This window comes from Engystomops pustulosus, chromosome 3 (assembly GCF_040894005.1).
Source record: "Engystomops pustulosus chromosome 3, aEngPut4.maternal, whole genome shotgun sequence".
Classification (NCBI taxonomy): Eukaryota; Metazoa; Chordata; class Amphibia; order Anura; family Leptodactylidae; genus Engystomops; species Engystomops pustulosus.
Genome location: NC_092413.1, coordinates 199765084 through 199782440, shown reverse-complemented (window position 1 = coordinate 199782440; position 17357 = coordinate 199765084). Strand labels below are relative to the sequence as shown.

Genomic DNA, 17357 nt, shown 5'->3' with positions numbered 1-17357 from the left:
ATTTTGATACTAATATTTAGCTATCTAATTTATATATGGAGTCCACAGATAAATGGGTGGTAGCAGAGATCTTGTTCTGTCTTGTTTGTTGTCTGTCTGATGGCTGCACAGATGGGCAGGCGCAGGAGGAAGTAGGTCAATGTGTTAAAGATCTCACCCGGCTTGTGTGGAAAACATGTGCATCCTCCGCCTCGCCAAACATGTTCAAGGAGAGCAAAAAAAAAAAAATGAAAATCAGACCCAACGACAGGAAATCCTAGTGACATCCTGCAGAAAGCCGACGTGTGCCCCGTGTTTACTCTGCTGCCGTATCTTCAAGATTTATTGTTACTGGAACTCATTTTTTTTTCCTTCTGCAAGTGCAACGTTTTAGTTAAGAAATTGTAGACAAAAAGAAGACCCTACGCTTGAAAGTTCAACCTTGGTCCAGATGGGTTTTTGAAATTTTTGGCACACGCTTATGGGTTCCACACCTGACTGCTCCTGTAATGTAACCCAGAGGCAGTGGATGGAGATATAAGACCTTTGATACACATTACTAAGTTTGTTTTATGTAATCGGCAAAAGAACATTTTTGAATTTTGCCATAGGCAAGAATGGGGAAGAAAACCTTATGTTTGTAATCTGATGATGGCATATGGCCCCCGGTGTTTGACTATCTCTCAGGTAAACAAGAATTCTGCTGGGGGAGCCTGCGTCTAGCCAAGTGTTTCCCCCTTAATAATAGCTGCAGGGGAGGTAGACATGGGTCTACAGCAGGGGAACGCAACCTTTTTTGCTCCGAGGGCCGCATATCACTCATCTTCAAAGAGCCGCACTAGTATCCAACACCCTAAGTGCATCAACAACCACTGTACAAGTTAAAAAGCCACCCCAGAAACCAAATACTGCATTCAGTCAATGCCTTATATGGAGACCTCAAATACTTAAGAACCCAAAGAAAAAAGTACAAAATGGAAACCCGAGACCCTTAAAAATACGAGACAGAGCCCCTAATGATACTGGAGCCCCTCTTAACACTGTAGACCCCCAAAAGCCCCACTTATAATACTGGAGATCCCCTGGAGGAAAAAAAAATACTCTTCTGTTCTCTGTACTAACGCTGGTTGCGGGCACCGCTCTGTGTCTGGGATCAGGAGCGGCTTGAGAGATCTAGAGCAGCGACTACTTTTGTGCTCACTGATAAGCAGCCCCCTGCCCTAATGAAATCGCTCATTGGGTGCGGCTTGGCAGTAGGTTCGGACCGCAGCCCCAGGCTCAGAGTGCCGTGTGTTGTACACCTCTTGTCTATGCTCCTAAAATGGCTTCTGTATGGTTCACGAACTATGATGTTGGTTGTTATATGGGACAGTATTAAGAAAGAACTCCAAAAATGGTCAGTATTCACCAAATTACATTAACATCATATCCACGCCCCCCCCCCCCCCCCACGACCATGCCATGTCCTCATTTCACTTCCCTGCCATCTGCTTGGTTATGGCCCTGTGAGGTATTTACTGCTCACACCTGCCTTCCTCTCATAAAAGCTCTGTGACGCCCGTTAACAATTTCATGATGTTTCCGCACAATAGGAGTCTGAGACCAAACCAACCCGACGTGTTCACAGCTTCCATTTCAACCATGAGCTGCAATAACTTGTTTTCCCACTGATCCCGCTGAATATGATGGGACAATGTCCTCTGTGACATTTTGGTCTTTTAGGTCTAGCAACATTCGTAGCTCATTGTGGGCATGATTGAGACCACCGATGTTGACCACGATCTAAAATTGGATCCTGATCCAACCAACGTAGTGGTATTGAAAGTCTCTTAAAAGATCTTCTCTCTTGTGAGGGACACTTTGCTCTCGTTCGTTGGTCCATCATTTTGCTGGAAACGTCCAGATCTTTTTGTCCATCCTTTTTTCATGGGATCTTGCTACAACCTCTTTAATGAATTTGGATCTCGAGAAGAAGATATTTCGGTGTTGGAAGCCAGATTTTGGCCATCCTTCATCTATCATTGTAGGAGCCATTTATTTCAGCTTCTTCACCACCATAGCCCAGAGCCTGTAAGGTCGCCCTTGGGCTGTCGGAGATTGATGTCTACATGGTGGAAACCACTGAGTTGATAAGAAGGACCACAATGAGTTCTAGAATTATGGAAACATTCCATTGCTGTTGATGCTATAATATGGTCACTTATGAATGGGTTTACGTGTCGGGATACACTTGTATGTCTATAGTAAAGTGTACAAATGTTATTTCAGGCACTGGGCCCTGCTCCGAAGTGGTGCTCATTCTTGGACAACCTGACGGAAGAATTGGAGGAAAACCCTGAAAGCACAGTCTATGATGACTATAAGTTTGTCACCAAAAGGGAACTGGAAGACCTTGGTGAGTTATGTTATATGGAGGACGTCTTTACTTTCCTATTTTACGGATCTAGGGAACAGAAAAGGGAACCGAGCAGAGATCTAGGGAACCATGAGGAACCTATACAGAAAGAGTATTGGAAAATTGTATTAGCGTATATACTCGACTATAAGCAGAGACCCCTAATTTTGCCACAAGTAACTGGGAAAACTTATTGACTACAGTATAAGGCTACATTCACACACATGTATGGGGGACGTATATAGGGCCGATATACGTCCCCCATACACTTCTATGGGCTCACGGCCCTGTACGGGAGCTGCACACGTGCGGCACCGTACCGCTCCGTAGCACGGGAAAAGATAGGACATGTCCTATCTTTTCCCGTGATATGGCGTCGTGCGCTGTATCTTCCTATGGAGAGGGGCAGCGCTCATCCCCTGCTCCTCTCCGCAGCACCGATGTATACCCGCAGTACTACGGTACGGCGGACATACATCGTGTGAATGTAGCCTAAGCCTGTTTTTCAGCACATTTTTGTGCTGAAAAACTCGGCTTACACACAAGTATATACAGTACTTTTCATTACACAAAACTTCTTTAAAAGAACAGGTACGAGATGTCTTAAGAATTTTCTTATTTTTGTGAAATATTACCTATAAAAAAAAAAAAAGTCATGTGAAAATGACCAATCATATTTTTCCTTAGATTAGTCAACTTTAAAGGCTACAGAGGGCGGGAAACTCTCCCTCCAGAAACCCCTGTCTTTGGTCTGTAGGACTTGCATCTGGTGTCATATTAAGGATAAATGGATTTCTCATCAAATCAGACTTGTGTTTATGTGAGATGCAAAAACAGAGATGCATAGACATTGACAGATATAGACATTGTTGAAAAATTGAGCTGCAGATAATCCAATATCCTGCCCCTTTGTACCTCTTTCTGGTTTTGTACATCACCGAATAACAAGCCTGATGCCACCTTATAGATTACTTTTTTTTAGCTTTAATATGACACCAAATGCATGTTTCCATGCATCTAAAACGAAAATCCCCTTGCAGGCTTTAAATTTGATTCCTCTCGGGCAAAAAAATGACTCTTCTTTGCTTATTTTCACATGAATTTTTCTTGTGAGATTTCACATTAAAAAGGGAATTTTAGAAAGGACATTGTAGTTAAAAGTTTTAAGGAGAATTTCTAGGAATCTGTATTTAATTATATAAATGTTTTTCTTGTGTTTAGGATTGACCCATCTCATTGGATCAGCCATGCTAAGGGCGTATATGCATGGCTATTTCATCGATATACGGTTATACCATAAGGTAAATGACTGGTTTATGGGTGAAACATTCCTGATCGTTGGGAAATTTCAATCCGTTTTTGAATTATAATCTGTTAAATCCAAATCCCCAGGTGAAAGCGATGGTCAATCCATTCGCTTATGAAGAATACAGGAAGGAGAAGATAAGACAAAAGATTGAGGAGACTCGGGCTCAGCGGGTCCAGATTAAGGTAAAACAAGCAGGTTAACAGAAAATTAGGCAGGAGACTTTCTTTTTGTGGGAGCATATACTTGGCTACTATACAGGTTTGATGGAATGGTCAGAAATTTCTCAACAAACTTAACGTAAATCAGTAGAACAAGTGACCACAAGAAACTTTGCGTCATATCTTATCAGAGTAAAATGCTTCTTTCTCCACTTATCTTGTCTCCTTCCTTCCTTATCTGTTATGACTTTCAATTTCCTACTGCTCGAAATATAGACAGAATCTAAGATCCCATTTTTTTTATGGAGAGGGGATGGGAAGAATTAAGTCACAGCACCTAGGTCTCCACCCAGCAGCTGAGAAATTTAGTGACTCAGACTGCAGTGGGCGGATCTATAAAAAAAATGAAGGCGATATGTCGCAAAGAAACTGTGTTACTCGTCATGTACTCATACCCGAGTAGTGATCCCTGCTAAACTTTTTGAAGGATAAAATACTTTAGTTTATTTATTCTTTTCACCCTTGTAGTTTTAATTTTTTTTTTTTTTAGATTTTGTGAATTATGCATAATTCAATTTCGTATATAATATATTACTATTTATTTTGGGGGATGATCTTGATGGTTTATTCTTGTACAGAAAATGCTGATGGTGTATATCAATCTTGGAGATCATCGGTAACACAAAATCCTTATAGTTAGGACATAGTGGACTCTATTAAGCCACAGTGCAACATTCAAGGGCTTCATTCCAGTCTAAAAGGGTCCAAAGATATGAGACTAATTTGGCCAAATCTGTTCATTTCAGTGATAACAGTGGACAAGCTAATGGGGAAGGATCGGGCATGCTGAATATTATTATGCCTGATCTTTTGCTTTCAAGCTTTCTGTTGATCGTGTTCTCCTGTTTGAGAACACAGACACCTAAACCCCATACTCTGAGTGTATGGGATGAACTGATGTCTGTTAGGGGTGACTGGTACCATTATTGGATCTGGGTTGTTGTTAGTTGCTGTGGGTTCTTGCTTTCGGGCCTTTGTCCAGTTGCTGATGCATCTTCTCATCTATTGTCCGTATTTCTTTATCCTCTTGCTTTATCCATCTTGCACAGATCATTCAGCATGGTCCTTTTATCTTTCTTGTAGAAACTACCCAAGGTGAATAAGGAGCTCGCTCTCAAACTCATGGAAGAGGAAGAAGGAGTGGTTCCCATTAACAAGAAAAAGCCAAAGGTGAGATCCGGGTGACGGCTGTGTACACGCGCCATGTATGTACCGATCCTGGGTTATTGTCTGGTCATTGGGGCTGTGAACTTCCACCGTCGGCCAAACAGATTAGCCCTCAGACAGTCAGACATCATCCTGAATCCAGCGGTTAATGGATAAATATCCTTTATGAGAAAACCACTTCGAGTCGTTCAAAGATGGTTCTATCCGTAGATAACATTCACATTAATCTTGGAAAGGTTGGTAATGGTAACCCTGGAATATATGGCTGGACACAATCCACTTGGGAGAATGTTGCTTCTTGTGTTGTGATCTACCACAAGATGATTCAGTGAGTTTCGTGAGTCCGGCCTCTAAGATATGTTTTTTTTTTTTCTTATACAGAAAATGGCCAATATTCTCTCGGACAACCGATTTAAAGTCATGTTTGAGAATCCTGACTACCAGGTGGATGAAGAGAGCGAGGAGTTCAGGCTGCTCAACCCTCTGGTGTCTAAAATAAATGAGCAGAGAAAGAAGAGGCTGAAGTTGATGGAGATGCAGCAGCAGACCACCAAGGTACAGTCATGGCCCCACCACCATTGGAGGAGGACTAGGACTTCCTGCACTTTTAGCTGCTTGTTTCCTGCAGGATTGAGAATGTGTACAGGGAGGGGGGGGAATAGTAAGTCCAATATCCCTAATAGCTGACCACTATTGAAGGGGTACGGCCATCGTTGGCCTCTACTGAGTTGTAAGAACAGACATTTGAGGCCACATGAAACCTCCATTGGAAAGGGAAATGTCGTAATCTGTAGTGAGATCCATTCAGTCAGATGGAGTCCAACCACAAAAAATAAGAAACGATTCCATGTTCTAGAATTGCTTTTTAGAGGCTTTGAGCCTTGGCTACTCTACAGTCAGTAACCTCTATACGTCCTTTGCCGCTTCTACTTTAAATACTTAAAGGGGTCGGCGACTTTACCTCATGTTTTTTGTAATTTGTGACTGGCAGGATATGAGGTAAGTTACCATTGTACATCTATTAATAGTTCTTCTCCACTTTATTGATATGTAAAGTAAAGTCTTTTACCTCATCAGAGGTTCATGTATCAATGAACAATCGCCCTGCCATGATCAAGGTCCTGGCAGGGTGGCTGTTCATGGACATATAGAAGATCACATGACCCTAAATTTGCGTCAACTTTAGAAATGTCTGGCTGATGACGTAAAAGACAGGAGGCTTCACTTTACATATCAATAAAGCGGAGCAGAACTATTACTAGATGTATAGTGGTAAATTATCTCCATATCCTGCCCCCTCCTCACATATACACACATTACACAAAACATGAGGTAAAGTGGTCAACCCCTTTAATGTATATTTCAATAGAATGATGTCAACCTGACAGGAACCCATTATGAGTTAGAGGTGCTATTGGGCATCATTTGCAGATGTAACAAAGCCCCAGAGGGCCACACAAGGTCGTCTAAAAAAAAAAAAAGTTAAAAAATTCATGTCCTCAAGAACTGGACTTTTCTTTGCCAAAATAATATTTTTAGTTTGGCTTCAATCAGCGCTAATTTCCGTCATAGTGAGGACAGATTTGTGTAAAAACATCTTGATCCCTCTTCAGCCGTCCCTCAGTGAAAACACAGGTGTCCCCTCCTTTGTCTTTCGGGGAAATCTTCTCCCTGCGTCTGTCCTGCCCCGACACTGATGAGGTTTATTAATAGACCCCTAACACCCCAAGGCACTTGTCTGATTGTCAGTCGCTTCTAAATTTGGGTCTCCAGGAGGAAGTGGAAGAACCTGAAGGAAAAGCAAGTGATGCAGATAGCTCCGAGTCTTCCGACGATGAAAAGGGATGGGTCCTAGAGGTCAGGAAACAGCGCAAACTCTTACGCCAAGAGGAAAGAGCCAAGAGGAAGGAGGAGGAGCGGCAGACGCTTCTCAACCCTCAGTTCTATGAGATAAAAGCCGGAGAGGAGTTCCGAAGCTTCCAGGAGGCCGCCAAAAAGCAAAAGATGTTGAGGTAGGTGTGACACATGCCCACGCGCTGTGACCCCTGCGCTCTGACCTCCTGTATCATGGTGTAAACATTCATCAATACTTACAATGTTCTTCCTGCAATGACTTTGGCCAGACACGCAGGATAGATGTCTCTGCCAACCTGTCATGTTCGTTAGGCCCATTAAACTCCTAGCCCCCTCAGGTACGGTATAATCCCTCTTTAATGTGAAATCTCAGCTGTTAACCTATACAGGCGGTCCCCTACTTAAGGACACCCGACTTACAGACAACCCATAGTTACAGACGGACCCCTCTGCCCACTGTGACCTCTGGTGAAGCTCTCTGGATGCTTTACTATAGTCCCAGACTGCAATGATCAGCTGTAAGGTGTCTGTAATGAAGCTTTATTGATAATTCTTGGTCCAATTACACCAAAAATTTTGAAACTCCAATTGTCACTGGGGCAAAAGAAAAAAAATTGTCTAGAACTTCCATTATAAAATATACAGTTTCGACTTACATACAAATTCAACTTAAGAACAAACCTCCAGACCCTATCTTGTATGTAACCCGGGGACTGCCTGTATATATAAAAAAAAAATCTCCTCCACATAACGAGCAGAGAAGAGTCATATTTCGCCTGAGATGCGTCAAGTTTAAAGGCTGTAGGAGTGTCAATTCAGAAGCCCCTATCTTCAGTTCTGTAGCTCCTAGAAACATGGAGCCCTATTAAATCGCATCTCAGTTTGCATCGCTCCTGTGGTTCTGCGGGCAACAGAACCAGAATTACAGGCAGCTTAATCCTAGCCTCAAATACTAATCCAATTCTGCTTTTTTTTTTCTTTTTATCTGCCTGTATGGTTTTGAAAGTTATGTAAAAGATGAGATGCTTATCTGTATTCTAGGTAATGTTAAACTAAAGGTAGAGGCGTCTGAAGTCTCCAAATTGACTAACCTCAGGCAAAATATGACTCTTCTCTGCTTATTTCCACATATGGTAAGATCGTGTAAAGGAAAGCTATCTTGATAAACCATGGGCACTTACTCATTGTCTTAGGAACTCTGACTGCTAATCTTCTTATATTTGTTATCCATGGCCTACTTTCTTTTAAAATCAACTTTTAAAATAATGCTAATGTGCCACAGGGGCTCCTGGGCCCCTGCACTCTGCAGCTTCACAAGCTGTTACCCTTTGCAAGAGAACTCTCCTTCTGCTGCAGTGTACTCATGCAGTGGGAGGGGAGAAGTGTTCATGCACAGTGTAAAAGCCTGTGAAACTGCAGCACAGAGGGGCTCTGGTAATGCACTCCTGGGTCTTTAGTATCGAAGGAGGCGATGGATACCAAATATAAGGAGATTACCACAGTCACGGTGCCTGGATCTATGAGTAATGTCCCTGGTTTATCATGATGGATTCTGATGGTAAATTTCCTTGAACATTAAAATCAGATTATACTTGATTTTGAGTTTAGGAACAAAAACTATGAAAGTCTGTAAAACATTCATCCTCATAGTACCATTCCTCTGTTAATCTTCTTGGGAATGTGAAAAAAATTGGTAGTCTGTTCACACACTAAACCACTGATCAGTACTGAGAGAATCGGGCTATTTAAGTGGAGATTTCTCAGAGATTTCTAGGGTAAACCAGTTTTAGTTGGCCATGGAAACCAATCAGAGCTCAGCTTTAGTTTTATATACGGCTGTGCGAAAAAAAAGAAAGCTGATCTCTGATTGGGCAACTAGAACAGTTCTGCTCTCGGACACTTCTGATAAATCTCCCCCTAGCTATATGAAGTCTACCTCCTCCCCCCCCCCCCCCTTAATTGCTGCAAATGTCTGAGATCCCAGTTTTATCTGCCCTACAACCAGACTGAACAAGTCATCCAAAACTAGACACTATGGGGGTCATTTACTAAGGGCCCGATTCGTGTTTTCCCGACGTGTTACCCGAATATTTCCGATTTGCGCCGATTTTCCCTGTATTGCCCCGGGATTTTGGCGCATGCGATCGGATTGTGGCGCATCGGCGCCGGCATGCACGCGACGGAAATCGGGGGGCGTGGCCGAGCGAAAACCTGACGGATTCGGAAAAACCGCCGCATTTAAAAAAAGAAATGTGTCGCTTGGGACGCGCTTACCTTCACTCAGCCCGAGCCGGTGAACTCCAGCACGTTCAGATGCTTTTCAGCGCAGCAGCGCCACCTGGTGGACGGCGGAGGAACTACCTTGATGAATCCCGGCTGGACCCGAATCCAGCGTAGAGAACGCGCCGCTGGATCGCGAACGGACCGGGTAAGTAAATCTGCCCCTATGTACAATCTGCTCAGCTTCTCCTGCTCTACATAGTGTCCAATCTGCAAGCAGCATGTTATAGAGCAGATGGAGCTTAGAATATTGTGCATAGTGTCCCCTTTGCAGGCAGCATGTTATACAGCAGGAGGAGCTGCGCAGATTGTACATAGTGTCCCATCTGCAGATAGAGCAGATGGAGCTTAGGACACTATGTACAATATTCTATCTACACAAAGTATGTTATAGAGCAGGGAGAGATGAGCAGATTGTACAGTGTCCTGTCTGTAGCATAATGTTATAGAGCAGGAGGAGCTGAGCAGATTGTACATAGTGTCCTATCTGCAGGCAGCATGTTATAGAGCAGGAGGAGCTGAGCACATTGTATAACGTGTCCCATCTGCAGGCAGCATGTTATGGAGCAGGAGGAGCTGAGCACATTGTATAACGTGTCTCATCTGCAGGCAGCATGTTATAGAGCAGGATTGGCATTTGGTTTCAGGGAAAAGATTCTGTTTTACTCGTCAATACCTCTTTTATTTAATTTTGGCCTCAGTAGTCCAGTAGGCGGTCCTATGTGAGGACTGACAGCCTTTCCTCAATGAATATTTATACAAAGCTACACTAGTAGGACCACCCACTCCTAAGTGTTTAGGAATCGGTGGACATCCAGTTGTTATCGTTCCCTTATAGGACGGGATGAGACTGTTTAGGAGGAATAATAGAGGGACGGCAGAATTCTAAGTTTTAGCAAGTCATTCTCCATTGTCTCATGAAGAATGCAGGTCTTTCACATGTAGCACATGATGGGAGCGGCTCCTATTTCTATATTATAATATATAATAGTGGAGGTGATATGTGACCGTTTTTTCCTGGTAGTTTAATGAATTCGTCCTGTTCGTGGTATCTTATCAGCCGCGATTATGCGGCCTTGTCATGCGCCCACACAGTCCTGTGACATGGGATCACGTGGGATGCCCTATAGAAGAGATTGATGTGCGGGGAGTTATTATATTATATTATTTTATGATGTTTTAGCTCTACCTTTGTTGTCTTAGGTATCGTGTGACCAGGTGATGTCACCTTATAGGGGTCAATGGTGACTGATTGTGTGTGGGGAGAGGTGCAATTACACTGAGCTGTGAAGTGTGTTCTATTGTGATTGGTTGTTGTTTCCTGCTTTGTTTCAACATTTTATTTTTTAGGTTTTTTTTTTTTTGTTTTTAAATCAAAATAATTTTTTTTAAGTTTTTTTTTTTTTCATTTTACAAACCTAGAAACATCCCACCCCTCAGAAGACCACACCCCACCCTACCCTCTATTTATTTATTTATTTATTTATATATTTATTTATAAATTTATTTATATTTTGCCATTGGTTTTTGGATGAACATTGTAGGATTATAAAACAAATAATCTTATTGGTTAAAATAATTTATATCCAGATCTGGTTTTCATCGCAGCTCACAAACTTCATAGCAGCGAAAGGACAAAAGGTGTGGCCTCTAGTGCGCCATAAGCCACGCCTTTTGCTCCGCCTCCTAACAGAACAATTCCCAACCATAGTGACCTGCATCTTCTCAAATTGTTTCACCCCTCATATTGTGCACCCTAGTAGCTCCCCCTAATATTGTGCCCCCCTTAGCTGTTTCCTAGCAGTTTTGTATTGCCCCTCTTGTCACCGTGCCCCTCATGTTGCAGCCGCCCCCCCCCCCCCTTTCATGTAGTCGCCTCCCTCTTGCCTTGCTGAGGCTTAATGTATAACATAATAAAAACCGTTACTTACCTCTCCCTGTTTCCTCACAGCATCTTCTCCGCTTTTGTTGTGAGTAATACTGAAGCCGCCAGGCAGATAACAAATTGGGGGGTTAACGAGATCCCCCTCCTTATAACCAATGGTTATGGACCCCCACTGATCTTTAAGTAATGGCTTATCTATTCGGGTGGCGGGGGGGGGGGGATGGATAACGTGAAAACTTGGGTCATCCAGCCTAAAGGATCCGTACACTGTAGATCCTAAGGTGTAGGGGGCGAGTTGTTTTTCATTATTACACTGATCCATTCGTGTGCTTTTTAAACCCTGTTATTCCTATTAGGATTTTATTGAAAAAAACAAAAACTGTAATTTTCACTGCATTTTTTTTGTCTACATAATTTTCCTTTAAATTCTACTATAAGGAGCGAGGATAGGACAATCTGCAGGTAGATTTCCCTGCGCGCGGGGCCTGGAGCTTGTATTATCTGTCAGTGACGGCCGCGTTTTCTCCGTCATCGCTTTCTTTTGTTTGTGTCAGAACATCCTGACCTCAAACTGTTTTATATGATTTTGCTGCTTTTTAAAGCTGCGCCTCAATTATTGAAAAAATAAAAAATCATTTTTTCCCTGTGAATTAGGATTTGAAAGATTTAATCCTAAGGAAAATAAACGAGGCTTTTATGTGACATTAGGGAAAAACTGGGTCACTCGGCTGTCACTGATGGGAGACACGTGTGGCCACACGATATTCGCAATGAACTCCGGAACTGTAAACGGTTAACCCTAGGTTCTCCAAGCAGCCGGCAAGGTATTCCATAAATTCCAGTGGATTTAAATGGGTTGTAGCAAGTATGCATGTTATACCCGGTTGATAGGATGATAGGCAAGTCTTACTAATGGGACCCTCATGAGAACGAGCCCCTCCAGGAATCCAGTGAACGGGAGCCCTGTACTGACGAGTAGACATACTATATGAGTAGACATACTATTGAAAATTGCTGAGCACAGTGCTCCGGTATCTCCATTACTCTGTCTCAGAGATAACTGAGCTCTGTGTTCAACAATTTCCAACATTCCTATTCAATTGAATGAAGTGGAAGGACACGTGCTCAATTTCCTGCTACATCTAAGACCCCCCTGTTCCATGAATTGCTGGGGGTGGTTCGTTCTTGTGATCAGAGGGGGTCTCAGCAGTAAGACCCTCACCGATCAGATTTGTTATTGGATTGCCTTGCCTGTTGCGTTATTTTGTAATTGATTTGTGTCTGGATGGGCCCCTGGTTAGCGGCTCCCGATATGAGGCCGCTGGTATGGACAGATTGTGCTCTTTGTCGGTCATGAATAATGTGAAGTGAGCGGAAGGACGGCGGATGTCATAGCGAGAGCGGCCAGACAGGAATTCATTATGACACAGAGCATTTCATAAATGATTAAGACGGGAGAACAGGGGGCTGACATTGACAATAGGGGGGCACAGCATGCAGCCCACCGGACAGACTGCTCAGTGAGTTTTATGTTACAGAAAGGTTAACCCTATCATCAGTTTTTTTTTCATGCTAAAAATGAAAACATTTGCTGAATTTTTAAAAGGAAATCTACCATCAAAATCTACCCTGATAAACCAGGGACATTACTCATAGATCCAGGCACTGTGACTGTGGTAATCTTCTTACATTTGCTATCCATGGCCTCCTTCCTTCTAAAATCAACTTTTAAAATGATGCTGAAGAAACAGGAAGTTGTTACCAGAGCCCCTCTGTGCTGCAGCTTCACAGGCTGTTACACTCTGCAGGAACACACTCTCCCTCTACCTCCGCTGAGTATAATTTTTTTAATTATGCTAATGAGCCAAACATGATAGGGAGAGTCTTACCAGAGCCCCTTTATCCTGTAGCTTCACAGGCTGTTGCACTGTGCATGAGCACTTCTCCACTTACCATTCCTATACCTGCTGTAATCTCACACAGTGCCAGGGCGAAGTGCACCTGCTCAACATTTGGAGCTTTAGCACGGAGGGGCTCTGCTAACACCCCCTGAAGCCTATCTGGCTCATTAGCATAATTTTAAAAGTTTATTTACAAGGAAGGAGGCTATGGGTAACAGATATAAATCAACTTTTAAAAATATGCTAATGAGTTAAAAAGGGCTCCTGGGCCCCTCCACACAGTGGGAGGAGGAAGTGTTCCCGCACAGTGTAAAAAGCCTGTGAACCTGCAGCACAGAGGGGCTCTGGTAATGCCCTCTTTGTTGTTTTGTATCATTTTAAAAGTTGATTTTAGGAAGGAGGCCATGGATAACAGACATAAGATTACCACAGTCATGGTGCCTGGATCTATGAGTAAGTGTACTTGATTTTGATGGTAGATTTCCTTTAACCCCTTAACGCTCTGCGCCGTAGCTCTACGGCGCAGAGGTATAAGGGATGTATGCAGAGGGCTCACGGGCTGAGTCCTCTTCATACAGAGGTGGGGGTTTTTGCATTTTGCACAAAACCCCCACCGCTAATAACCGCGGTCGGTGCTTGCACCGATCGCAGCTATTAACCCTCTAAACGCCGCCCGCAAAGTCGCGGGCGGCGTTTAAAAGACGGCGGCGCGCGGGCGCCGCCATCTTTTTTTCGATCGCCACGCCCCGAACGTCATCGGGGGGCGGCGATCGGTTACCATGGTAGCCTCGGGTCTTCTTTTGACACAAGGCTACATGGTTTATGCAGGTTCGTTACAATGAGCCAGTGGCTCATTGTAATGTATGACCTGCAAAAACGCCATATATTGCAATACTGTAGTATTGCAGTATATGGTAGGAGCGATCTGATCATCTAGGGTTAATGTACCCTAGATGGTCTAAAAAATAGTGAAAAAAAAAAGTTTAAAAAATAAAAAAAATTAATAAAATATTAAAAGTTCAAATCACCCCCCTTTCCCTAGAACGGATATAAAACATAACAAACAGTAAAAATCACAGACATATTAGGTATCGCCGCGTCCCAAAATGCCCGATCTATCAAAATATAAAAACGGTTACGGCCGGCGGTGACCTCCGAGGCGGGAAATGGCGCCCAAATGTCCGAAATGCGACTTTTACACCTTTTTACATAACATAAAAAATGAAATAAAAAATGATCAAAATGTCGCACAGACCTCAAAATGGTAGCAATGAAAACGTCGCCTCATTTCGCAAAAAATGACCCCTCACACATTTCCGTGCGCCAAAGTATGAAAAAGTTATTAGCGTCAGAAGATGGCAAAAAATTTTTTTTCTTTTTTGTACACATTCGTTTAATTTGTGAAAATGTATTAAAACACAATAAAACCTGTATAAATTTGGTATCACCGCGATCGCACCGAACCAAAGAATAAAGTAGGCGTGTTATTTGGAGCGAAGAGTGAAAGTCGTAAAAACTGAGCCCACAAGAACGTGACGCACGTGCGGTTTTTTTTTCAATTTTTCCACATTTGGAATTTTTTTTCAGCTTCGCAGTACACGGCATGTTAAAATAAATAACATTACGGGAAAGTAAAATTTGTTACGCACAAAATAAGCCCTCACACAGGTCTGTACACGTAAAAATGAAAAAGTTATGGATTTTTGAAGTTGGAGAGCGAGAATTTAGCCGAAAAACCCTCCGTCATTAAGGGGTTAAACAGAGTCTATAGGCCTGAGTGTGTGATGCCCGCTGTCTACATTCCCCAGTCTGTGAGCCGGTGCCAGTGACTGATCTCCTGCCATAGTCTGCTTGTAGACGCTCACAGGAGATGTTTGGACAGGGATTTACCAGGAAAATCCGAGCTCAGGGCACCGAAAATGACAGATTGTCCTGAAAGTGGACAGGATGTCAAATATTCTCACATGCTCTAGAAGTAAATCACTCTTAGTGCAGATTCAGAAATGTTCTACATTTTCCAGTTATTGGGGCACAGGAGCGAATAGGTCTATCGGGCTTCTGGATTACATTAGTGGCGGTTATTTAGGAGCCCCCACCCCACCACCACTAAGGGACTGCGGTCTGTTCTCTATGTGCTACGAAAACTTTAGTATTACTTGCCAACTTGGGATGTCACACAGGTGCACGGCTTGTTATAACAAGCAGCTCTGAGTACTGTTTGTGATCTAACGAGCTGTGCCCCTGTGTGACATCACATGACCAGGGATATAACCAGCCGTGCCCCTTTGTGACATCACATGACCAGGGATATAACGAGCTGTGCACCTGTGTGACATCACATGACCAGGGATATAACTAGCCGTGCCCCTGTGTGACATCACATGACCAGGGATATAATGAGCCATGCACCTGTGTGACATCACATGACCGGGGATATAACGAGTTGTGCCCCTGTGTGACATCACATGACCGGGGATATAACGAGTTGTGCCCCTGTGTGACATCACATGACCGGGGATATAACCAGCCGTGCCCCTGTGTGACACCACATGACCAGGGATATAATGAGCCATGCACCTGTGTGACATCACATGACCAGGGATATAACCAGCCGTGCCCCTGTGTGACATCACATGACCAGGGATATAACTAGCCGTGCCCCTGTGTGACATCACATGACCAGGGATATAATGAGCCATGCACCTGTGTGACATCACATGACCGGGGATATAATGAGCCGTGCACCTGTGTGACATCACATGACCAGGGATATAACTAGCCGTGCCCCTGTGTGACATCACATGACCAGGGATATAACGAGCTGTGCCCCTGTGTGACATCACATGACCAGGGATATAACCAGCCGTGCCCCTGTGTGCTCTCACATGACCAGGGATATAATGAGCCATGCACCTGTGTGACATCACATGACCAGGGATATAACCAGCCGTGCCCCTGTGTGACACCACATGACCAGGGATATAACCAGCCGTGCCCCTGTGTGACATCACATGACCAGGGATATAACTAGCCGTGCCCCTGTGTGACATCACATGACCGGGGATATAATGAGCCGTGCACCTGTGTGACATCACATGACCAGGGATATAACTAGCCGTGCCCCTGTGTGACATCACATGACCAGGGATATAACGAGCTGTGCCCCTGTGTGACATCACATGACCAGGGATATAACTAGCCATGCACCTGTGTGACATCACATGACCAGGGATATAATGAGCCGTGCACCTGTGTGACATCACATGACCAGGGATATGACGAGCCGTCCACCTGTGTGACATCACATGACCAGGGATATGACGAGCCGTGCCCCTGTGTGACATCACTTGACCGGAGACTAGTTTCTATCAACAGGAAGTTTACAATTCAATAACAGCAAGCAGAGCTCTAGGAAACCGTGAGGAATTGATACAAAAAGTATGTTGGAAAATTGTAGAACTTTTCATTGTACAAACAATATCAATTATTTGCTGAAAGTGGACGACCCTTTTAATGATCTGTCGTACAATGTATCCTGGTGTAAAGCTGCTTCTCTGTTGTGATCTTTTGGGTCAGTTTGAGTAGAACATATTGTGGCTCTTCAAGTAGATGCTTAGTGGCAGAATTGTATCTATAAAGGAGGGACTTTAAAGGGAGTCGACCAGGTAGGTGAGACCGTACACAATTGCACATTGTGCAGTGTTTTGTTTCTGCAGAAATGCCCATCTGTGTGTTGGTAACAGCAGGACTGTGAAAAGTGGATTAATATTCCAGGATTGTTGCTTCTCTGCGTTCATGGAGTCTTGTCCACACCCAGGAAACCTCCACAGTACTGCATGGCCATAGTTAATGAAAATGTCATTGATGACGTTGTATAATCTGTAGTTAGACAGGCTTATAATGTGTTCACCATGGTTTTGGTTAGTCAGCTTGTTTTGTGCAGCCACAATGACTAATAATTCCCTGCTCCCCCCACCCAACACCAGAGAGGATCAGATAAAACAGCACCTCCTCCATTCCTCTTATGCATTTCTACACTTTAACAAAATTTTTTTCCCTCGCCCTACAGACCAAATTTTTTTTTTCTAATTTCTTGACTTTTATAGCAGTTTCCCCTTGTGCAGGACTCGCAGTACATAGACCTGCATGTGACTCTATTACCTTTTATTCTCATTTTATTAGTTATTTTTTTTATTCATTCTATTAAGTTTTTCTTTTCACTTTTGATTATTTCGGGTGTCGGACTTAACTTTGTGGTCACAAGGGGCATAAGCTGAGGTGACTCGGAGGCTTCCGGAACCCAGCTGGTCCTGCACCTTCCTCCTGCGTCGCCTCTGGTTAACGGAAATCTACCATAAAAATCCATCTT

General features: G+C 43.5%; 1 protein-coding gene across 1 annotated transcript in view; it reads left to right on the top strand.

Annotated features, from left to right (window-relative positions):
* The window catches only part of NOL10 (nucleolar protein 10), a 42934-nt gene that overhangs the window by 19045 nt on the left and 6532 nt on the right, over positions 1-17357 (top strand). The window contains exons 14-19 of the mRNA XM_072143583.1: positions 2248-2374; positions 3596-3675; positions 3767-3865; positions 4985-5071; positions 5450-5623; positions 6842-7080. Coding sequence (XP_071999684.1) covers positions 2248-2374; positions 3596-3675; positions 3767-3865; positions 4985-5071; positions 5450-5623; positions 6842-7080 — 806 coding nt within the window. The remainder of the gene's footprint in view (positions 1-2247; positions 2375-3595; positions 3676-3766; positions 3866-4984; positions 5072-5449; positions 5624-6841; positions 7081-17357) is intronic.